At 45.8% G+C, this 25698-nt stretch overlaps 1 protein-coding gene across 1 annotated transcript in view; it reads right to left on the reverse strand.

The window, feature by feature from the left end:
* The window catches only part of BRME1 (break repair meiotic recombinase recruitment factor 1), an 837863-nt gene that overhangs the window by 661543 nt on the left and 150622 nt on the right, over positions 1-25698 (reverse strand). Inside the window, exon 5 of the mRNA XM_069652891.1 lies at positions 3266-3415. Coding sequence (XP_069508992.1) covers positions 3266-3415 — 150 coding nt within the window. The remainder of the gene's footprint in view (positions 1-3265; positions 3416-25698) is intronic.

Genomic DNA, 25698 nt, shown 5'->3' on the forward strand with positions numbered 1-25698 from the left:
TCCATGCCTTTCTCACAATGCCCTCTCCATTCTTCATGCAACATCTCACATCAGAGCTCCATAGACCATTTGGATCTCAAGTGGTCCCACCCAGCCAAAACCACAGCCCCAGCTGTCATAAGCTGAATAAAGGATGACACCATCCACTGAGAATTATCAAAAACCTTGAAAAGAACAGGTTACTCCATCAGGGTGGCAAGTAACATACCAATCCTCAGAAGCAACAGATCACACAAATCAAAATATGTACGCATTTCACTCCCAGCTTGGCCATACTTATCCTGTAATTCATCAAAGTCAAGAATCCAGTTCCCCTCCATTAAATTGCCCACGCACAAAACACCCTTCAACAGCCAACTAGTCCAAAACAACTCTTTATTATTCACCTTGAAAGCTGGATTATACCACAAAGAAGCACCCCTACGTAGCCAAATAACCTAATTATTTTCTTTCAACCAATGAAGGTTCCCGCAAAAATATTGCCACACAAAAATATTGCGATATTTTTGCTGCGATATTAAGGCATGGAACCTGCGGGGGACACCCCCGCAAACCCCGCATTATTTTTAAAAGAGCGGGGGACACCCCCGCTCCCAAAAACCCCAAAAATGAACCCTCCCAAAAATATTTCCTATGGCCGTTCCAAACGACCATATATATGGCGATATTTTTGGTGGGGATAAAAGTACCTGATACCCCAATGAAACAATGCACCAGGACTTGTCCTCATTGTGGGTAGAAGTTTAGTTGACCGTGGTAGCCTAGACAAGGAATAGAGGTTTGCAAGTTGGAATGGTGATGCAATCCAAGCCTCCATACTCAACCAAATAGATGAGTATACCATATCACACGCAAAGTACAATGCAGATTTCTTTAGGACAAAACCATTTTACCAGACCAGGATAGCCAAAACCCCCCATCACAACTTCACGCACCATAATATAATGGGGGATCCTCTTAATCTTCTCATCTCCCCACAAGAAATCCTTAAACACTTTATCAATCATATGTAAAAACTTGTTAGAGAAGGGAAATGGCAGCGACTGAATAATATACAACACTTTCTGACACAACCACATTTTAATAACATTAACCCTTTCTCACACATTTAACCTAATATGTTTCCACTTTGCAACATCCTGTTTAATATTCGGAACCACTTTCTCTTAACTAACACAATCTTCTTAAAATCCTGCACCAGTGTTATCCCTAAATAAACAACACATTCCTTAGACCACCTACAATCCCAACCCTCAAAGTCACCCTACAACACCCATTAGACAAGGGAAACATGCCACTCTTCATCCAGTTAATCTTGTGACCAGATAGTGAACCTACCTCATCAACAATGCTCTTCAATAGTGGGTAAAAAACCTGAGGGTTAGATAACACAACTACCAAATCATCTGCATAAACTAATAACTTAAGCTCAACCAGTCCAAATCGCAATCCCTCAAGCGCCACACCATGATGGATAAGCGCAATCAGCGGCTCCAGAGCAATGTTTAACAGAAGGGGGAGATAAGGGACAGCCCTGCCTAGTACCCTAAACAACTGAAATGACTCTGACATAGCTCCATTAACCCAGATCCTTGCTGATGCACCACAGTGCAAACAATTTACCATGTCAATAAACAATTTGCCAAAGCCCATTCTACCCAACGCAAATGACAAACCTCCAGTTGACCCTATCAAAGGCTTCTTCCTCATCTAAAAAAACAAACACCGGTTTCTAATGAACCTCATAATTGTGACCAATTACATTGAGAAGGGCCCTAATATTGTCATAACCATACCACTGGCTCATAAAACCAGATTGAGAAGTATGAATCACCTCTCCAATGCAATCACTCAGCCTGATCGTTTGGTATTCAAAATCAGTTTCAGGGTTACTTCCACTCCTACACAAGTATATGTTACTCAGTAAACACCTGCCTCGAGCACACGAGCGGACTTGGAGTGCTCCGGGGTCACTACTTGGTTAGCAACTCACCGGGGAAGGCGTGGGCATCCAATTCCCCCGCTGCTCACAGGTGTTCAGCTTCTGTGGCTCCTTGCGACCAAGCCAACTGCTACATTTGTTCCGCCGTCGTCGAAGCCACTTGGAAAGGGAGCTTCCTTTGCTACGGAGGCTCTCTGGTGCCGGAAAGCCACCAGAGATAGCCTCTTGGGAAGGAAAGCTTCTCTCGCTCTTGCTTTCTGCTGCGCAGTCTCTGCAAAACAGGTTTTCAGAGGGGAAGCTTCCCTACTGCACGCTTCACCCTGCACAATCTCTGCACTTCAGGCTTCCGGAGGCACAGGCCATCTCAGGACTGGCTACTGTTTCCTGATTAACAGTGGTCCCGGTGGCTTCTCCCTCCTCCAGGTTCTGCATTGGCTGCATGCATGATTCACACTGCTCTTCCTGCTCACTCTGCTCAACAATGGCCTGCACCTCAGGGGGCCTTTTAAGCCTCCGAGTCTCCCTCAGGTGTGGGTCATTTCTATTAACAATCTGACCACTCCTGCATTATTACTCCTATTTAGCCCTCTTCCTCATCGCAGTACCTAAAGAATTATGGTACTTGAGGTCCCTAAAGACAAAGATAGTTTTTCTCACTTGATTTTAATTCTTAAGCTCATTTGTTTCCCATAATAGTCTTTAAAGAAACATCATAAGGATCAGTCACCAAATGTAATTGTAAAGATGAATAAAGTTCTTTAGAGTTTACATTGGTATTATTCCCAGATTTTCTTCCCAGAAGGGGTTTTATTTCTCCCAATAACTAGGGATTTGTGATTGCTTTTACCTGCATTTAGATGTTCAACTTGTGGAACAAAAAGATTGTTATGGCAGCAAGCCATTATAGACTTTGGTATGGAGATTACTTTCTTAAAGGAAGATAAATACAGCGTCTCACCCCACAGAGTCCTCTCATTCCCCTGAGACCATTCTCCTCCCAGGTGATCCTCCCGCAGAACACCAGCCCCAAGGTTAGGATCATAAAGTGTCTGCCTTTCCCTGGCCACCTGGGAGGAGGCTTTAGGCAGGGGTTTAGTGAGTGAGCCTTAGGAATCATCGCATTGAGCTCAAGCAGATTGCACACTTTCCTCAACTGTATGGACCATATAGAGCTGGTGCCACATCTACAATCCTCAGAATGAGAGACTGGGACAGAATATCCAGCTCCCTCAATAGTGTGGCGTCTAAGAGAAGTCTTGACATATGAGGGATGTCTAGAAACGGTTTCAAAAACAAAATAATGTAAGTAAGTGCCAATATCACCTGTTCATCTGGGGCCCTTGAAGGGCTGTTATGTTCTTTCCTCTGTGTAACTCTGTTCTGAGCATTCCTCTTTGTCTCCCTCCTCTTCGGCATCTCCACAGTACTTTTCTTTGGCTTTGTAAAGATGGGCACAAACTTCCCTGCAGCACTCTAAAGGTAGGGGCGATATAAGGAATCAGAAGGAAATTATATTTATGTCTCTACCTTTTTCCCTCATTCCTTCGCCTCCTATATTCCCACTTTCCCTTTCATTCAGAAACATACCCATAACAAACACACTCTTATTGACATTTGTTTCCTTGTCTTCATCTTTCCATGTCTTCATCTTTCCATGTTGTGCATAGGAGTGGGTAATGAAGGAAATAAAATCATTTTTCACTAGTAGTTCATGTCACTGTAAAATGCTCTTTAAACAATGGCACATTCCTCGTCATTGACAATTGGAATATTAGCTGACTAGCGATATCCCGTTTGCCACAATGTAATTTACTGTATCTCACAGTGCCATTTCCAACACATGTACTTTCCCTAAATTGTCAATGGGCCTCATTACGAGTTTGGAGGCAGCCGTCCGGGTCTGTGGTCCCTGAATGGGGAAATACCGGGCCAGTCCGACTTTGGAGGGCCCGGTATTTCCCCATTCAGGGAACCCGGACAATCCTATTCCCATTTGAGCCCCATAGGGCTCAATGGGAATGGGGAGCATGCTAACATCGGGCCTGTTAATGACGGGCCCGTTGTTAGCATGCTGGTCCCCTCGCGGGACCCGCAAAGGACGTCTGGTCTGACCAGACGTCCAGAGCGGGTCCCGCGAGGGAACATCGTAATGAGGCGGTACAGGGTAAAAGGCACCGGACCGTTTACCGGCGCCGTTAACCCCTTACCGCCTCAGTTTTAATGAGGCCCAATATGTTTAAAAGAACGCTAACTGCATGTCTCCTCGCTCTTTACACTGTGTCACATTAGCCACAAACTGCACTGCCCATGCATATGGTTAAGCTATACCCAATGTGGGGGAAGGTTTGGGAATTGAAAATGTTATGACTCCTCTTGCACATCACTGCATTATAATGTTGAGCAGATGCTGCAAAATGCAATCTTTAAACAACTGTTTCTTGCTTGTGCGAGTTGATGGTTTAACTTTACTGCGCATGTCTTCGCATGTCTTCGCCTAGAGTGTAGGAATGCTCGCCTTCACATCTCTCGTTTCTGACGTATTTTCCTTTTGGCATATGTAAGCGTGTTTTAGGCTCCCGCTTTCTTTGGAAAAGCAGCATTAGCAGACGAAAGTCATCATATTAGCAGCGTTCTCGTCGGCCTCCGGTCATACCTACCAGCCCCTCTCAAACTTGAGCTGAACCACCTGAAGTTCCGGAAGCAGCTCAAAACGCTCCTCTTATCCTCCGCTTTCTCTCTCTCCCTCCCCTACTGACCTTACCTGCCACACCGACTGGTTGCTTGGCCACCCTCAGAGTCTCACTGGGTACCAGGCTTTCTCTTGATCAACCTGCACTGCCTCCACGCACTTAGGGGCTGTAACTGTAACCTCTACAGGCCCTCGCCTCCTTGCGCGTACCCAGTGCCCTGTGCTGCACTTAGACAGAGCATGCCTTGTTCCCCCGTCCCTCTCCCTTGCACTCCTCCCCCTGCCTCATTCCCCTTGCTCTTCTCATTTTTCCACTTGCACGATGTGAATGACACAGGGCCTAGTAAGATTGTTTGTCTTGTCCTTACTCTGTCTTCCCTCCCTTGTCTTGTTGCGCCTAGAAGCACTACACTTGTGTACAGGCGTGTTATAAATGACCATTCATATCATGTGTGCATCTTTGATGAGTATATTCACCTTCACTAAATGTATTATGATATGCTGTCCCTGATAACACTGGCTAATAAGAAAGAATGGTATCAAAGGCTTGTATAATTGGGCTTGTTCCCGGCTAGCAACATTGTTTCAGTATTATTCCTTGCCCTGTCTGGACCACCCCTTCCATTGAAATGCATGTGTTCCCTTGGGTATAAGAGAATGGTGCACGGAGGGAGGGGGTTCTCACTTGCGCAGAAGTCTCATGCTACCGTTAGTTTTGTTTTGTTATTGCTTTGTACTAATACATTGTTCACCAATCCACCAGAACGGTGTGTGGTCGTTGTTTACACCAAACTAACATGTTGCATTATTTACTCTCCTGCAAAGTGGGCACGGCATTCACTGTCTCAAAATGGCTCTCAGCACACAGTAACGCACTATATAGTGTTGTCTTGAACCTTATAAACATGTGTACCGGCTTAATAACAAAATCATTAATTTGTTAGGAACAGACAAAGACTTAGAAAGACAGGATCAAACTTATGAATTTAAAAGTATTGTCCTGAGCTTAGTACGAGGCACTGTTATCTTCATCATTTTGTTCTCTGCCCTTGCTTTATCAATACGGATGGTATGCTGCCTCGCAGGTCATCAGGGATCTTTGATCATCGCACTGATGAAGCTTTGGATTCCTAATGAAGCAAGACCCAGTGAGGTGCAGATACATATCCCTAATCTAGGTGATGAACTGCATTAATCCAACCAAAGATTGACATTACTTCTAAGCCATTACAGTGGAATCGTAGCGTGTGCAGATGTCTACTGTGCTGTAGGCAGTTGCTTGTCTTCAATCATTTTTAAGTTCACGATTGTGATTGAATGTTAAAAATGTTCAGCTGTTCTTTTTAAGTCACATTTTTGTAAAGTTTAATTTTAAACTGTTAACACACTTTCTAATTTAAAAAAGGGGCAAGAATGCATGGTTAATGGGATCACCTCTCCCTAGTGCTGAACTGGCTGCTTTTTTCATAAACTGGTCCCAATTTCATACATGATCTGCCAATGTGATGTGTTGTCTCAGGGTGGCGCATTTGTGTATCTCGCATGCTACTGTAATAGTGAATGGTAAACTCTGCTGATACGGAATCACGAGTTAAGCTCCTGGAAAGTATACTGTACTGCACCAAGGTTATGTGGCTTCTAACCTCCTTCAAGTTGTAGATTTGCACCTTTCAGATGGGCAATTTCTTTCAACCCAAGATGCAAAAGGCAATTGGACAGCTCTACGTATAGCACCCATGTCTCCGATTAGGAAGACCTGCAGCTCATAGAAGGGTTCAATACGCCTCTGGCTTAAATCAAGCCTTCATGCTTGTGAGGTCCTAAACGGAATACCATTAATGTTGATGATAACGATGGTAATTGGTAAGACCTGCTACCACGATCTCTGAAACTGGAATTTCCAGTATGCAATGATATAGCAAAAACCATATATATAAATATGTAGCCTTGATTGCTTAGCTGAACCCCCCAGCAAAATGGAAAATATAGCAGCAGACTACAGGGTCACTTTTGAGCCTCATCCTACCACCCCATCAGTCTTCAAACTGATCGCGGGTCTGCGCATGCGCGGGCCTCCGTGCCCGACTCCCCGCGCATGCGAAGACCGCTTGGCAACCATGGCTTGCGCGCCAAGCCTCGTTTTGGATCCGACCTATATCCGGGCTCCGTTTGCAGGAATACACCACGTCTCAATGCAGTCAGTCCCCTGATCGCGTTCCATGCTCCGGATTAGTTCTTGTTCCCTGCTTCTTCCCCTGTCTTGTGTTTCTTTTCCTTGTCTTTTGATTGGCCAGCTCCTTGTCTGGTTGGTTCCTGTGCTCTCTGTGGGTCTGGTTGGGATCACTACCCAGGATCTGGGGTTGGTCCTTGCCCCTTAGTTCCCAGTCCCTGCTTCTGGGAGGTTTCCACTCTCTTCTCTGGTCTTCCAGGTTCCTTCACCTTACTCCCTTGGGCTTCTCCTGGCTGTAACCTGGCTATTCTGCCACTTGTCATTGCCCTGCCTTGTGCCATTGCTTGGTACCCTGCCTCTGGAACCAGTTCACCACTCCGTAATTGGAACCTCATCATCCTGTGTCCTGGAATCCATGTATCTCTGTCTCTCGTATCACCATTCTACACCTGACGTTCTACTGGACCATCTCGAGGCCCTCTTTGCCGGTGCTTGCACTGTCCTGACGTCACGCAAATCCGAGAAGTGCCGTCCCGTGGTGTTGGGAGCCAGTCTAGGCCCGTCCTGTTTAAGTCAACCAGGAGTGTGTTAGGTCAGTGCCCCAGGTCAGTGCCCGTATTGCTTGTTCTTCGCCTCAGAATATGTCATCAGACTGGCTACCTCTTCACATCACTCACCAAGAAGAACAGGTACACAGTGCTCACGAGACGCCTTGTTTAACAGGTGGGGATTGTGTGCGCCCTAGCCTCTGTTCTCCCGTTACGGGAAGAACTTTTCCAGTTGACTGCCGGTGACTGTGGGTTTTCTAAATGACAGGTTGGGACTGTGTGCCCATACGCCTCTGTCTTTCTACCCTTTGGAAGGGCTCTTTCATTGGATGGTCGATAACTGTGGGTGTTAACCTTTGAGCCGACTGTTTATATTCCTTCACATTTCTGACCCTCGAGGGCCGCCGTCAAGCGTTAATAATAATAATAATTTGGCATTTATATAGCGCTACGAACCCTCAGGTATCTGAGCGCTGCTTATTATTACCCACTGTGTGTGGTGCTCATTTATCGACCTCGGAAGGATGAAAGGCCGAGTTTGGCCCCGCCGGGATTCGAACCTGCGTTAGCAAGCTCTGCACGGATGTCAAAGCGAACGCTCTACTCGCTGTGCCACTTGACCGGCGTTGACGTCATCCACTGTATAAAGGGCTCGAGCAGCGCCCGTTACCTCAGTTCTGTTTTTACGGTGTTCACGGTCGCATCAGCTGATCAGGCTTTAAAGTCCTCAGGCTCTTAAGGAAGTACGAGTGCAACTGGAGCAAACTGTACGGAGGGGCAGGTTGGGAGGGTTGATGAGGAATACGTGGGAGGAACATCCAATCGAAAGAACGTTACAGTTGGTAAGTAACTTGTTCTTCGAATGGATTGTGTCCTCCCGCGTATTCCTCATCTTAGATAGGCTCCCAAAGCAGTAAGAATTTGGAGGAGGGAGTACCAGAAAATTCAATTATGGACTGAAGGAAGGACAGCTTTTGCAAAGAGTCCTCCTTGACATGAGGTAGAGTCCAAGCAGTAATGCTTCACAAAGGTGTGCATTGACAACCAGGTGGCCGCAACACAAATATCCTGCACCGGGACACCCCTCTGAAGAGTCGTGGAAGTTGCCATGCCCCTGGTTGAATGAGCCCTTAATCCATCTGGAGGCTTTTTTCCAGCCAATTTATAGCACTCCGAAATTGCTAGAATTATCCATCTGGATAGGGTTTCTTTAGACACTCCAATACTCCAATACTAAGAAGAAAGGGCGACAACCGGTATACATTGCAAGTATTAATCTATCTTCTGCATTTGACTGTGTCATAAGGGATCTACTTTGGGCCAAACTATATGTACAGGGCTTTCCTCCAGAATTAATATATTGGCTAATAAGGTTACATTCTACTACTGCTTACAAAGTTAAGCTTTCAAGAGAATGTGTCATCACTGAATCAATCAAAACTTATATTGGCCTTAAAAAAGGTTGCAACTTAGCGGCAATTCTTTTTTATCTCTATCTTTGTGATTTGGGACAGGTGTGGAAAGAGTTGGAGGTGTAGCCAGTAAGAATTGGATCTATTAAATTGCGTTGGCTAGCATTTGCAGATGATTTGCTTATAATGGACTCTGCTCCAGCTGGTCTTCAGGATAAATGAATTACATTTGAAAAATATGCCTATAATTTAAACCTTATTCCTTATGTTGTATGAAATGAATTTGAAATTAAGTAAAGTTGTATTTTTGTAAGGGTTTTACATTGTCTAAGATTTGCCAATCTGGAAATGTAGAAACTGAGAGCCCTTTTTGGGTCCAGTCTATGCAACCTTTCCTCTTCCTTACTAGCGTGAGGAGGAGGATACATTCTGTGACAGATGGAAATCAGAGATTATTTTAGGCAAGAAAGATGGTTTGACTTTTAGAATAACTTTGTCTCTATGGAAAATGGTGTGAGGAGGCTTACAAGACAGTGCCTGCAACTCACTTACCCTGCGGGCTGATGTTATAGCCACCAACAAAATTGTTTTAAGAGTGAGAAGTCTTAATGGGCTAGAATGTAAAGGTTCGAAAGGGGAAAACATGAGAAATTTTAAGACTAAATTAAAATCCCAGATGGGCACCTGAAAAGGTGTCGGAGGGTACACATTTGTTAGCCCTTTCAAGAATTGAATGACTAAGGACATTTTAAAATAGGACACCTCTTCCGAGGAACACTTAAAGATAGATAGCGCTGCCAAATATCCTTTTATAGTGCCAACTTGGAGCCCCAAATTGGCTAAGTGTAAGAGAAAAGAAAGTACTGTTGGAGAATTACAAAGGAATGGATCCACATTCTTATCCCTGCACCAGTTACTGAACTTGTTCCAACGACACTGGTACAGGGATTTTGTTGTTGGCCTTCTGGCCGAAAGCAAAATCTCCATTACGTCATCCGGGAAGTCACAATCCTTATATCTCAGCCTCTCAGAAACCATGCGTGAAGACTGAGTGTCTTGACCTCTGGATGGAGAACCCGACCTTCCTCTTGCGAGAGAAGATCCTGTCTTTGTGGAAGACGTATTGGAGGGCACATGGACATGTCCAGAAGGTCCGGGTACCACGTCCTCCTGGCCCAATATGGGGCAATTAGGATCATGGTTTTCCTGAACTTTCTCAGCCTCCTGATTACCTGAGGAATCACGGCGACTGGAGGAAACGCATAGAGGAGTGGAAATACACAGTCCACCACGAACGTGTCTCCTAGAGCTCCTCTTGGAGGAAATTCCCTTGAGCAGTACATTTAGCACTTCCGGTTGGCACCGGTCGCTAACAGATCCACTTGAGGGGTTCCCCAAAGGGCGAAGATCTCTTGAAGCACTTCCTGAGCTAGCTCCCATTCGTGGGAGATTGTGCTCTGCCTGCTCAGAGCATCCGCCGCTGTGTTCAGCTCTCTGTCTAGGTGAACTGCCGATAGAGAGATTGCTTCTTGCATTGCCCAGAACCAGAGCTGCATTGCCTCTCTGCACAGTGGGAGTGATCCTACACCTCGTCTTTTGTTGAGGTAGTACATGGCCACTGTGTTGTCCGTCATTATAAGGACATTCTTTCACTGTACAGAAAGGCCTTCAGCGCTAGTCTGATTGCCCTTAGCTCCAAAAGGTTGATGTGTAGTTTAGACTCTGATGGAGACCAACGACCGCTGATTGTCAGATAGTTGGTGTGGGCTCCCCACCCCGTAAGTGAGGCGTCTGTCACTACCGTTATCTCCGGCCATGGTTACCAAAAAGGATCCCCCTTGGAAGCCCACCATAGGAGATCTTGAGCCACTTTGGCCTGACATCTCCCCCGAAAATTGGGACCATTGAGTCCTGAGGGCCCACTGAAGGGATCTCATCCTCAATCTGGCCTCTGGCACCAGAAGAATGCAGGATGCCATGAGGCCTAGCAACCTTAGAAAGTCGAATGCCGGTAGATGTTTGGCATTTTAAAACTTTGTTGCCATCTGCAAAATGTGGTGAGCTCTCTCCTCGGGAGGCAAGGCTTTGGAGTCTTTGGTTTGGAATAATTTGTGACTTTGAGGGAGAAGCCCAGTCTGTGTAAGAAGTGGCAGGGCAAGGCCAAATGTTCCTGGGCTGGGCTCGTTCGGGTGAACTTGCCCTGATTAGCCAATCGTCCAGAAAAGGGTAGACGTGAATCCCCCTTCTCCGGATACTCGCTGCCACCACCGCCATCAGTTTGGTGAAAACCCTTGGGGCGCAGGTCAGCCCAAATGGTAGAACCCGAAAACTGATAATGAGAACCACCAATTGCGAACCTCAGGTACTTTCTGTGCTTGAGATGGATTGGCACATGACAGTAAGCATCCTGAAGGTCCAATGAAACCAGCCAGTCCTGAAGCTGAAGCGCCTGACGGATCTGAGAAAGGGTCACCATCTTGAACTTGTCCTTCCTGAAGAATTTGTTCAAATTTCTTAAGTCCAAGATGGGTCTCAATCCTCCGTCCTTTTTGGGGATGAGAAAATAAGGAGAGTACCAACCCTTGTTCCTTTCCACTACAGGTACATGTTCTATTGCACCTTTCTCTAGCAGGGTTAAAATCTCCTGCACAAGGAGCGGGTCTGGAATTTTTACAGAGTTGGCTCCCGGTGGATGATTTAAGGTCTTTGATGAAAAGGAAGGCAGTAACCATGGGTCACTATCTCTAGTGCCCAGGAATCTGACGTAATGACCCGCCATTCATCTAGATACTGAGTGATTCTGCCTCCCACCGTGGTCTTGTGGGTGAAGACCTCAAAGTGGCTTTGCAGCGGCTGCAGCAGTGGCTGAAGAGGTAGTAGCCGCTGCTGGGGCTGATCTAGCACCTCTCCCTTTTCCACCACGAAAAGGTTTTCTCTGTTGGCCTCTTTGACTTCCTGCCCTCTCCCTTTTCCAAAAGAGGAGTAGAAACGAAGGGGCGACTCCTCCAGGAAGATGAGCCTGCGTAAGAGTGATGTTGAGGCTGTCTTATAGCGGCGCTAAGTGATTTCGCTGCTGCTTTTGAGGTCTGCAGCTTCTCCAAGCTCTCGTCCTTCTTGCTGCCAAACAACCTCAAGCAGTCAAAGGGCATATTGAGTAATCTAGACTGCACATCAGGTGCAAAGCCAGATTTGCTCAGCCATGCAAATCTGCATAGGACCGTGCTAGATGCCATGGACCTGCTTACACTATCAGCAGTGTCCAGTCCTGACTGAAGGCATTCCTCCATAGCCTCTTTACCATCTTTTACTATAGCCAGGAAACCATCCCGTTCCTCACCTTCCAGGATGCATTCAGCCGCTGATGTCATGCAGTCCCACAGGGTATATATAAATCTTGCTAAAGTACAAGTTACATTAGTCGATTTAAGGCCAATTCTGCCCGAAGAAAAAAGTTTCCGGGCCCAAGCATCAACTTTTTTATCATCCCTGTCTGGTGGTATTGAGGGGTAAGCTGATTGCCTAGTGGAGGTTGCAGTTTGTACCACTAGACTTTCAGGGGAGGGATGTTTAGATAGGTATTCCGGATCTGATAAAGATGGCCTGTATTTTGGCACAAATTTCTTGTTTACTGCTGAAACCGAATCAGGAGTATTCCAATTTACCATTACCCTCTTCTGAAATGCTTTATGAAATGGAAGAACAGGATATTTTAGAGGACATTCACTCAGGATGTCCGTCATGTCATCCTGGTCGGAATTTGAGGAAGCTGCCTTCCAACCCATAAAATCAATTATCCTTCCCATGAGATTTCTATAACTAGGATCTGCATGATCTGTAGCGTCTGGTCTCTCAAATTCCACTTCAAGGGAAGTGTCTAGGCCACTGGCATTTTGGAGACAGTCATAAAGATCTGTTATCTTGGAATTCAGGTCCACTAGCGCTTCAGGGACCTCTCTGGATCCAAACCTAACTCCAGCTGAAGTAACATCCTCTTCAGAGGAGTGTTCTTCAAAAATGGATGACATGGAGCTGAAAAATTCCTGTCTGGGTTGAGGATGGAAAGCTTTTTCAGGTAAAGAGGGTGGTATCGACTTAGGCATGGGCAATTGTGTCGACTTGGGTATCGGGATTAAAGAATGCCTCGATAAAGGCATCGAAGGCATCGATAAAGAAGACGCTGGCTTCCACGTTTTCGAAGGAGGCTTTGATACTGTCGAAGCAGGCTTCGATACATTCAAGGGTGTCGACGCCACTTTCATCAGCGGTTTTGACGCTGTAGCCGTCGACTGTGTCTAGTCAAGTTTCGACTTCGACACCAATGTCGATTCCGCTACCACCAATTTATGCACCAGAGGTTTTGTTTTAGTATGAGGCATCGGGGAAGTTTCCCTTGATGACACTCACGACTCTTTTTCGGCTCTCGCGTGTTTAATCTTCGATCTCCCTCTGTCACTTTTAGAGTGGGCAGATACATGATCTCCACGCGGCATCTTCGAGGGGGTCTAGGCCGCTTTCTATAATATTTTAAGCATCGAAGCCCTAAAGGCCTCCCATTTTTCAGGGGAATCGTGCTTGGATGGATAAGTCACTCTTGGAGGAAGAAGACCTGTGACGTCACTTTTTTGACTTCTTAGTCGAAGACGAGGAGGATTTCATCGAGACTCTCTTCAATCTCGGCCTCCTCGACCCATGTCGAGATTTTCGACTAGATTCTTCCGAATCTTTTTGTCTTTTAGAAGACTTGTAAGTTTCCTCCCCCACCGCCAGTTTACCTCTCCGTTCCCTAAGAGCCTTATTGGACATGGCCTGACAGGAACCGCACTCGTCAACCCGATGGTCTGGGCTGAGACACCAGAGGCAATTCCGATGGGGGTCGGTTATCGACATTTTCCTACCAGACTTCTGACATTTTCTGAAACCTGTCTTGGGTGTGGTGGGAGTAGATGACGAGGACATTGTCGAGAAAAAACCTGATGCGCCATTTGTGACACAAAGCAGTTTCTCAGAAATACAGAACTGAAGTAACGGGCGCTGCTCGAGCCCTTTATACAGCGGATGACGTTGACGCTCGACGGCGGCCCTCGAGGGACTATGACTCCGCAGCCTCGAACACAGCGCTCTCTGGTGAAAAACAATTCTGAAGCAGCAACGCTGGGAGACAAGATATCTAAGATGAGGAATAGTGTGAGGACACAATCCATTCGAAAGGTTTTGTGGTGCTTCCGGAACGGGAGATGATTCTCCTCATGTTTCAGGGAGGCAGGGAGGCTGTTCCAGAGGGAGGCCCCAGCCAAAGAAAGAGATCTACCACCAACTTGTTGCTTGGAGAAGCGACTGACCCTGAGGGAGTTGGAGGCGGATGAGGGAAGAGCTTGAGAAGGAAGATATTTAGGAAGAGGGACTTGAAGGTATTGAGGCCCCAGACCCCAGAAGGCCTTGTGGACACTGCAGAGTGTTTTAACTTAATCCTCGCAGCCACTGGGAGCCAATGCAGAGATTTCAGTCCTGGAGAGATACGATCCCTGAGCTTGAGGCCAAGGACAAGTGGCGCAGTCCTGTTCTGGATGAGTTGCAGAGGGCAGAGAGTAGAAGCAGGCAGATTTAGAAAGAGGATGTTGCAATAGGCCAGCCGAAAGAGAACCAGAGCTCTGGAGACAGTGAGATTCTGGGGGAAGGAGAGGAAAGGAAGATTATTTCTGAGGAGGTGCAGCTGGTAGTGTGACTTCTTAGAGACGTCAGAGATGTAGGAGAGAAGGAGAGTGTGGAGTCGAAGATGACCCCGAGGTTTTTAGCCTCACAGGTGGGAGCCGGAAGAGGGCCAAGACAGGCCGGCCAGAGAGTGCCAAGAAAGGAAGGAGCGGGTGTGCCGACGAGGAGAATCTCGGTCTTACTGGCATTAAGGCACAGATCATTGGCGGCACACCACTCCTGGATAGCAGATAGACAGTCAGAGATGAGTGAGGTAGCCTGAAAATGAGCAGGATGGCATGGTTGACCGTGTCAAAGGCAGAAGAGAGATCAAGTAAGATGAGGACACAGGGGGTGTTGGAATAAAGGTTGGAGAGCAGGTCTTCACGGATGTTCAGGAGAGCAGTTTCCGTGCTTCTGGCAGCTCTGAAGCCAGACTGATGAAAATGGAGACAGCCAACAGAGTCAGTGTGGAGATTGATGTTAGGCAGAAACCTGTGCAGTTCCCTTAGGGAACACTGCAAAAGATTTAAGACTAAAGGTGTTGGCAGTAAACCCACTTGGTAGCAGTCTGTACCACCCAGATTTACCTGGTAGCTGTGGCTGAGCAGTCAGACTTCCCTCAAGAAGAGTTAGGCAGTATGCAAAGTATACTCAATAGGCACTCAGATACAATAATACAAGCAAACACTGACCAGAGCTTTGGTATCAAAGTATATAATTATTTATTTAAAAACACACAGTTGAAACACTCCAGCACTCTTATTGTAAAATATTCTAAACACAGTTACTATTATGATATATACACCCCTTTTTCCCTATTAGATAAATCACAGTAAAACACCACTTATTTTCATACAGAGGTGAGCGCTTAACTAGATTGCACTCTAATAAGTTTGTGAGAAAGGGAGGGAAAAAGACAGAATATGAAGAGGATTGTTGGATATTTCCTCCGATAGGGACACCCTACTAACGAATCCGAATAAGGTCAAGGAGTGTCTCTTTTCTCACGACTGGAGTAATACTATTGAAAAATTACATTCGTACCCCTCTCTGAGAGATTTACAATTTGATCATAAGAAAAGAGGCCTGTTGTCTTTTATTTTGAACCAATTCCCCAACAGATATTATCGCTCCCTTCTCATTAAACTCAGATGGAATCTCCTCCCTACTCGGGAAGTTCTACATAAAAGGAAGGAGTTCTCTGATTTAGATCCTAGTTGCCGTTTCTGTAAAACTTTGGGGGTGATTGAAACCACTCGGCATCTCTTTTTAGACTGTACTGCTTTGACAGCTTTAAGGGACAAATATCTAGGACGTTTTAATGTAATGGGGCAAATGGGGGAGGCCCATTTGATCTGGTCTCAGTGTCTCACTATTTCAAACATTAAGGATGGACTTGCTGTGGCTGGATTTATCAAAGCTTTAGATTTATACGCCCCGCTGTTATGATTATGCTTGTTATGACTATGCCTGACTCTATGAAATTTCTCTTTATTCTCTGCAGGTTTATTTTCTATTTTTGAATTTTGTAAATTTTAAAGTTTATTGTCGGTATAATTTTAATGCTGCAGTGTATTTTTGCACTGAACTTTTTAAATTTAAATTTAAATTTGTCCCTTATTCTCTGGAAATCTTAACTGGAAATTGGATCTATGTTTTAACGCTTGTTTGTATAGTTGAAATTTAAATGTAATGAATGTTTTTCTACCTTTTAAAGACAATTTTTTGTAAAGGTTTTTGTAAACCATATACAATAAAATAAAAAAAAATAAAAAAAAAAAAAGAAGAGGTACACCACTCTATGATTCAGGAACACTGTTAGCAAGGCAGAGAGCAAAAAGTCACTGGTGAGCCAAAGTCCAAAGGCTGGGCCCACTCTTAGAGGGAGCAGAGCACAAATGCGCCCAAGACCACACAGTTACACTAGGCTTAGAAAGTCTTGCAGAGGGTTCAAAAAGAGTTTAGAGAGGCTTAGAAAAGTTTAGCCAAGGTGTCTCAGGCTAATCCAGGTTCGAAAGCCGGGGGCTAAATCTACCCCGTACAGTCGGTAGCAAGGGAAGCCAGGCGGGACACGGTACCTTAAGTGGGAAGGATCTTCCAGCGGTGGCAGTTGTTCCTGGTAGTGGGTGCAAGTTGCGTCATCGTCCAGGGGAAGAGAAGATCTCGACTTGGAGGAAAGATGAAGGTCGTTGCACTACCAGGGAAGAAACCAGCCGCAGAGTTTTCCGGTTAAAGGTGGTACCTTGGTTTCGCGGTCGTGGTAAAACGTGGTATCCCGGTTGCCAGGGTGCTTGGCACGGGCAAGGCGGCCACGAGGTACGTCGGGAAAGCGAAAAGACGGTGAAACTGGTTATCCCCACCAGTCAAAGGAAGAAGACTCTCCGGCGGGAGATCTCCTCTGTCGTTGGGAAAAGTGGTGAGGCAGTCCAGCAGGGCTCCACCGGTGGTGGTGTCGTGGCAGGTCAGCTCAGCTTCTCCCTCGTCGGATTCTTAGGTCCTGTGGCGACTTCTGAAGTTCCAGTCCCCAAAGCCCTGCTTTTATGCAGCAAACCCCCATTCACTCAGCCTAGCTGTCACTCAAACATGCTAAGTGGTGAGCCGGCCGGCTCACCGCTTGGGCCAATCAGGATGGAGTGCGACTTGAGTTGCCTAGGCAACTCAGTCCAGGGTGCCTAAATTCCCCTCCACCCCTCCTAAGTACCCCAGACAGAGTGGCACCACTTTGGAGGGCTTCTGTGGAGAAGCCCGCCAAAAAGTGAAACAAAGGGCTCGACTTGGGTTGGGGTCACAGAAGAGAACACAAACGCCATTTTAGAATCAAGTTTTGGCAAAAAATACCAACCGGAGAATTAATATTAATTAAATAAACCGTCGGTATGTTCGAGGCTACCGTAAATAATTAAATACAGATAGTAGACTAAAACAATGGGAAATCCCATAGGAAAATATTCGCGGTTGAATATAAAAAGTAGTATCCACTGCCACCAGCCAAAACTCGATCAGGGGGGACGGAGACGTGCCCCCTCGACTAACAGACCCTGGGGCAATCGAATTGCCCCAGCCAGTACGTCCACAATATGATGGTTTGTACTGGTTCTGTTCAGAATTTAAGACTAGTAAAGTCAATGGTGACTTTACATGCCCTGGGAGACAGTGGTCAGTCCCAGGGTATGGAGTCTATACTGGGGGGTCACTAAGACACCCCTGTGTCACTGCACTGAGGGTGCTGTGTAACACACATCCCAAAAACACATAAAACCCTATGGAGAAAAAGACGCCATAGTCCATTAAACACTTCTAGATTCAAAGAAACACACTCAAATCATGTCCAAGAGTGAGGGTAAAAGAGTCTCACTCTTGGCAGGAGAAACAAATGAACCCCAAAAATCCAGCAAAGCTGCTGGGGGACTCACTAGGTTAGGAAATTCAGCCTAAACAGAGAATTCTCCCTAACACTCGCCCCCCCCCCCCCAGACTAAGGGACAGGAGGATTTAATCCACTCCTGGATGAACCTCATACCTCTAGTCGATGACATACATCCTAAGAGAGTCCATCAGCATTTTGATGGTGACACCCTGACCGGTGCTCAATGGTGAAATCAAACCCTTGCAGGCAGATTGACCATCTCAATAGTTTTGGATTTTCCCCCTTCATTTGCATTAACCATCTCAAGGGTTGGTGGTCAGTCTGAATGACAAAAGTAGAACCATACAAGTATGGCCTAAACTTCTTCAGTGCCCACACAATAGCAAAGCATTCTCTTTCTATTGTTGCCCACCTTGTCCCAGGATCCTTCAGCTTACGGCTGATGAAGCAAATGGGGTGCTCCCTACCCTTCTCATCCAGTTGGCTTAAAACTGCACCTATACCTACATTGGAAGCATCAGTTTGTACAATGAAAGTTTGGTGGTAGTCAGGAGCTCTCAATACTGGAGCTTGGCAAAGAGCTTTCTTCAGTTTTTCAAAGGCCTGATTGCACTCCTCATTCCATTTGACCTTTTTAGGGAATTTTGGAGAGGAGATTACATTCAGTGGAGAAGCTATGGTCCCATAGTTCTCAATGAAATTCCTGTAGTACCCAGCGAGGCCTAGGAAGGCTCTCACTTGGGTTTGAGTAGTAGGTGTTGTCCAATTTTGCACAGCTTCAATCTTGCTGAGCAAAGGCCTTATTTCTCCACCTCCTACCTCATGCCCAAGGTAGACCACCTTACTTTGACCTATCTGGCATTTACTTGCCTTGATAGTCAAATTGGCCTGTCCAAGAGCCTGCAAAACATGTCCTAGGTGGTTCACATGATCCTCCCAGGAGTGGCTGAAGACTGCAATGTCATCCAAGTATGCCATGCAGAAGTCCTCCATCCTAGCTAGAACTTGGTTCGCCATCCTTTGGAATGTAGCAGGTGCATTTTTTAATCCAAAAGGCATGACCTTAAATTGGTACAAGCCAACTGGGGTGGAAAATGCAGTTTTCTCCTTGGCATGGTCAGTCAAGGCTATTTGCCAATAGCCGGACGTAAGGTCAAATGTGCTGAGGTACTTGGCTGCACCAAGTTTATCCACCAACTCATCTGTCCTGGGTAAAGGGTGGGCATCAGTCTTGGTGACTGCATTAACAGCTCTATAGTCCACACAGAATCTCAAGTCTTTGGATCCTGCCTTTGGTACTAACACAACTGGGCTAAACCATGGACTAGTAGAGGGTTCTATTACCCCGAGATCAAGCATCTTCTTGACCTCCCCCTTGATATGGGGTCTCACATTTTCTGACATTCGGTATCCTCTGCTTTTGACTGGCAGACAGTCACCAGTGAGTATCTTGTGCTGTCCCCAAGGGGTCAAGCCTGGTGGGAGTGAGAACAGGGAGGCAAACTGATTTAACATAGATTTGCACTCCTCTTGTTGCTCAGGTGTCAGATCTGAAGAGAGATTGACTCCTTCAATTTTTCATCTAAAGGTACACCTCTGAGGAGATCAGGGAGAGACTCACTCTCTTCTTCCTCTGCTGCTGAAGCTAGGAGCAAGGCGCCTACTTCAGGTCTGGAGATGTAAGCTTTCAGTCGGTTGGTGTGGAAGACTCTAGGAGCTTCCCTGGGTCTGCCCAGATCCACCAGATAGTTGACTGTTAAGTTGTGGGTATGGGGTTATAAATAACCACTCAGGAGCCTTGCTAAGTTTAGATATCTTTAGTAAGTCCACAGGAACACAGGTAAGTACATTAGGTATAATACAGGACAAGTTCATAGGATAGAAGCATCCACCGGTCCCCCTGTGCCAAGCTCAGTTTCCAACTGCTACATTCAGAACTTAGGCACTCACACAATAACATTCTAGGTAGAACACTCTGATGCTAACATTCCAGATACAGACTTACACATGGACAGGCAATAGCTGCACACACAGGATAGGTAAAACATAACACATCTCCCCCTTTACATAACATTACAATGAAGGAAGGAAACAGAAGGAAAAGTCAATAATATGAACAGTTTATCTCAAAGAACTATCTTTCCAAATAAACCCATCCTGCAAACTATTAAAAGCAAAATGCTATTCCCTTCCAAGTCCATAGTATGGCTGTCAAATAGCCAAACGACTTCAATTCAATCACCAGAACCATAATGGCCACTTATGGAACTCATCACCATGGGACTAGCCCACAATCTAATAATCAATCTTTGCCACCTACAACAACATATTAACCCTGTGTCAACATTCACCAACAACAAGGTTTCCTGACAAAACCACAGGGTAATACCCCTCTATCTACCTAAAGCATATCCATATTTAGCACAATGAGCATCCACTAAACACCCACATGCACCACGCCCAATGTTGTTGTCATATAACACTGACATGGACACAAGAAGGTGTCTACATAAAACCAGGTCTGTAACGTGGCCACAAACCTTGAAAAATAAATTCTCAACACTGAACACATTAACATTGGCATCTCTCCAAAACATGCCAACTGCACTCACCATCATCTTCCTCCTCTGGCACCCAACCCACAATATTTGACACCAAAGTGTCGGGATTTACACATCCCCCACAAATTTGACCACCAAAGTGTCAGGAAAATTTGACACACCACAGTGTCGGGATTCTACATCCCCCTATATCTGACACACCACTGTGTCGAGATTCTCCATCCCCCTATATCTGACACACCTCTGTGTCGGGATTCTCCATCCCCCATAATTTTGACACACCTCAGTGTCCGGATTCTCCATCCCCCTATATGTGACATACCACTGTGTCGGGATTCTCCATCCCCCATAATTTTGACACACCAAAGTGTACTCAATCTCAACCGTCCTTCCTTTTGCACACACTCTCACAGAATCACATTTACACTTAGGCAATTTGCGCATATAATATTTGGTAAACAAGATTATGCAACATCAATTGAGTCCAAAATATTCAGCTACAAAGTCCTTTGTGATGTTACCTGTGAAAAAAACTGTATGTTATCACATTGATGCAATTAGTATATTCTCACTATTCTCAAAAACAAAATTTCGAGAATGGACTTCCAAAAAAAAAATGTAGTGGATCTCCGTCACCATGTCCACACCAAAATGACCAGAGGAATTCATTTTGTGCCCTCATAAAAGTCCACTATGTTTGTGCCTGCATATACTTTGTTGATATATATATATATAGCTGTGGATAAAAATGTGGTTTAGTGCAAAATATAAACTTTGTACATTTCATTGACTGACATTCCTTTTAATTGGTGGGTTCATACTTTTTCTTAAAACTTGCTAAACCCAATTGGTACCAAACATTCAGTTGCGCACCATTCCCAATTAAACATGCCAATAACCTCATTTCACCATAGCTAAAATCCATGCAATATCCAGATTATACTTGCCAAAAAGTCACATAGGCACCATGACCTTAGATCCATGCAATTTCCAATTTATACTGCCAAAAATCACATTGGCACTACCAGAACACCTCTTAACTAGGCACCTTATCACCATATGTCTCCAACACCAGAACTGCTCACCATGGAGCCATCACATGCCAAATAATAAGGCACTACCTAAACGAGGAACCTATTTCCTCCTGTAAACCTGTCCGCTGCATGCCATTTGGACAACCACATAGCCATAGCCAAAAACAACAGCAAGTCAAACTGCAAACTACTTGCACAGCCACTTGATTACTGCGCCCATAGGTGACCTCTGTGACAAACATTGCATGTATACATAAAACACCACAGGGGTGCGCACCTTACCTATTCTAGTCACTGTTAACAAAACAGAACATTTCAGTAATACGGTGCGTTACAGTCACCCCCATGAGAAGGAACAACATTGGTAAAACAGCACAACATTTCAGCACTAAATTACTATCAGCATTTTGATCCAAGACACGGATGGACGGATTGAAAACCCTGTTGACCAAAAATAAAAATTGCAGAAATTTAAAAGCCAGCTCATTTTCAAAACACGAGCATCCTATAACAAGATCTGCTTTAAATTACACATCCTTGATGATCCCATGTGTAACTGAAATGTATAAAACCAGTCTGGGACGCTGAAGTTACACACGCATTAGAAACTTCTTTTCTTTTAATCTCTTGTAACACACAGATGCGTAATTCCAACTCTTCCGGTGGACGTCTGTTTTTTCGTTGGAGGATTCTTTGCTCCAACCTCTCTCACATTGCAGTACATACCATTGTTTCAGTCTTCAAGAACATTTGCATCAGAATTTTCTCAGCAGCCAAACATCGCCGATACCCAGTGGAGCATGGTGACGTCACCATTCTTGAACGGAGCTTCGACCTATACTAAGCTCCAGGCACCAACTTGCTCTCGGCTCCCAGCACCAACTGTCATCCACGCTCCCAGTGCTGTGATATGTGCCAGACACTGCCAGCCAACACCGGACGTCCACACAACTTTGAGGCTACACGAAAGGTACTATCTTGAAAGCACTTATATACTGTATATGTTGGAGACGCTTTTCCACTGCCGACCACCAAAATCTCTGGATTGATCCCCCAGCCCCTTAACTCTGCCATAGTAAGCCGCCACTCCCCATCATAGCGCTCTGTGAAAGCCGTCAGCTCTTTTATACTTATTTAAAGCGCTAATTAGGGCGAAGGGAAATTACCCAATGGCTTGGTGACAGAAGCAGGTGAAACGCTGATCCCCAAAACTTCCAGGTAACCCTGCACGCACAGTCATGCAGGGGTATAGGGTGCGCTCACCTTGGGGCCGGGGGGGGGCCGGTGGATGCCTCACTGGTTCCTGCTTCTTACTGGTGGGCAACCTCCTTGCCGCCTTTGTTTCTTGGTACCAGTCTTTGTTTGTACTCCTTGCTTCCTTTTCTGTTGCTGCTCCCTTCAGTTTCCAACCATCCTCGTCGCCAATGTTAAGTTGTGGGTTTGGGGTTATAAATAACCACTCAGGAGCCTTGCTAAGTTTAGATATCTTTAGTAAGTCCACAGGAACACAGGTAAGTACATTAGGTATAATACAGGACAAGTTCATAGGATAGAAGCATCCACCGGTCCCCCTGTGCCAAGCTCAGTTTCCAACTGCTACATTCAGAACTTAGGCACTCACACAATAACATTCTAGGTAGAACACTCTGATGCTAACATTCCAGATACAGACTTACACATGGACAGGCAATAGCTGCACACACAGGATAGGTAAAACATAACATTGATCTCTCCAAGTTTTCCCACAACTTTGAAGGGTCCCATCCATTTGTCTTGCAAGGCCCTCTGCCTTGTTGGAAGCATAACAAGAACTAGCTGGTCTTGAGTGAACTCAACCATGTTAGCCTTTTGATCATGCCAATGCTTGACCAAAGCTTGTCCAGCTTTCAGGTTATCACTAGCTTCTGCCATCATGTCTGACATTCTCCTTCGGAGACCTATCACATAGTCAGTCACTCTGACTGGCTTGAGGGGAGGAGTGCCTTCCAACCCCTCCTTAATCAGGGCCAATGGACCTCTGACCAGATGGCTATAGAGAAGTTTAAAGGGAGAATAACCTACTCCCTCCTGAGGGACTTCTCTATAAGCAAAGAGAAGGCATGGCAGTAGAAGGTCCCACTTTCTTTTCAGAGGTTCCTCTAAAGCACCTATCATGCTCTTCATGGTTCTGTTAAATCTTTCCACCAGCCCATTGGTTTGGGGGTGGTAGGCGGTTGAGAACTTGTAAGTAACTCCACAGATTTTCCACATGGCTTTCATGTAGTGGGACATAAAGTTTGACCCCCTGTCGGATATTACTTCCTTAGGAAACCCAACCCTGGTAAAAATACCAAGGAGGGCCTTAGCCACAGCCGGAGCTGTAAGAGTTCTCATAGGTATTGCCTCAGGGTTTCTAGTAGCATGGTCTACTACAACAAGGATAAACCTGTTTCCTGAGGAGGTAGGGGGATCAAGGGGACCAACAATGTCAATCCCTACCCTCTCAAATGGGACTCCCACAACTGGGAGAGGCACTAATGGTGCCACATTCTTGGCGCCAACCTTACCAGAAGTTTGGCAGGTATGGCAGCTCTTGCAGAACTTATCTACTTCGGCCCCCATTTTTGGCCAGTAGAAGTAGAGTGAGAGCCTTTCCTTGGTCTTCTTGAAACTCAAGTGACCAGCCAAAGGAATCTCGTGGGCTAAGTGCAAGAACTGTTGTCTGTTTTCTTGAGGTACTACAAGGCGTTTGTAGTCTCCAGGTTTAGACTCAGTTGGTTCACTGTAGAAGAGGCCATCTTCCCAGTGCAACCTATACTTCCCAGGCTCCTGCCCATCAGCCTGAGCAGCTGCCTGTTGGCGGAGACACTCCAGAGTTGGACATTCTCTCTGTCCCTTACGGAAAGCTGCCCTGCTGGGTCCACCATCTGCCAGTAAAGACTGCAGCTCAAGATGGTCCTCAGGGTCTAGATCTCCAATAAGTTCTTGGCCTCCCACTAGCTCTTCTTCAGAGTCTAGTTCAATCATACAGGGTTGTACCTCCCTCTCAGCCTCAGCTGGAGGTGGAGTTACAGGTGTAACTGCTGGAAGCACTGGAGCGCTTGCTGCTAACTTCTTCCTAGGAGTCTTGGGTTGCCCCTTTGCTCCTGATGTGGTAGTTATTGCAGTGAGTTGCTCCAGTGGTAAAGGAGTGATCTCTGTCATCATCTCCTGAGATAACACTCTCAGGGTTTTCTCTCTTGCAGGTTTTGTGAGCTCCTGTAACCTTTTACTAGGTGGTCTGGGGGTATGTGACACAACTCCAAGAGCTTTTAGGTCATTACCCAACAGAACCCTACCTGGTACTTCACATTGTACACCGACAGGTATTTTTACAGCCATGTCATTACACTGGATGAGAACTGGTAACTGGGGACACATCTGCACAGGCCCTCCAGCTAACTTGGTGAGGCATTTGGATGCCTTAGCAACATCCTCTGCCTTGAAAAATGATTCATCCACCACAGTTATGCTGGCCCCAGTGTCTCTAATGACAGGAGTCTCCTGACCATTTACCTGGACACTGTCTTTATAATACTCTTTAGTATTATCTGGGATAGAATTATACACATCTAAATTCTGTTGTTCCCACAACCCCAGAGAGACTAAAGAAACACTGGCTGAGACTCCAATGGGTTCATCAGCCAGCAGTAGAAAGTTTCCACTTGCCATTGGGACTTCCTCTTCCGGAGCGAAGGCTAAGGAGGCAAGTTGGATCCCTGAAGGTTTACCCTTGCATCTGGGATCTCCTTTCACATGGTCAGTAGAGCCACAAACAAAGCATTTTCCAAATGCCTTCTGGAATGGAGGCTTGTTCTGACCTCCCTCTGGTTTGGCACCAGAGGAGACACTATTCTGCTGTGGTTTCCCTGGTGGCTTACCCTTCTGGTTTTGTTTGGGGCCCTCTTTGGAATTTGCAGTATTAGAATTCTCTTTGGAGTCCTTTTTAGGCTGTTTCCCCTCATCCTTTTTCTGAGTTACCCCAGAATCCTTGTGAGTGGCCCTGTTGGCAACCCACAAGTCAGCAGCCTTAGCTAGTTTTCGGGAATCTAATTCCTTTGGATCAGCCAAGTGCTGTCTGAGCTCAGGAGAGCAGGCATCATAAATTGACTCCAACATAAAAAGATTCTTCATACCTTCATAAGTGTTCACTTTGTAACCCTTAATCCATCCCTCTAAGTTTTTCAACCCTTCACTCACCCAGGTAGCCCAAGGGGTATCATCATGCTTTTTGAGGGTTCTAAACCTCTTAAGATACTGGGAAGG

Source organism: Ambystoma mexicanum, chromosome 3q, assembly GCF_040938575.1.
Source record: "Ambystoma mexicanum isolate Mex_15411 chromosome 3q, UKY_AmexF1_1, whole genome shotgun sequence".
Taxonomy (NCBI): Eukaryota; Metazoa; Chordata; class Amphibia; order Caudata; family Ambystomatidae; genus Ambystoma; species Ambystoma mexicanum.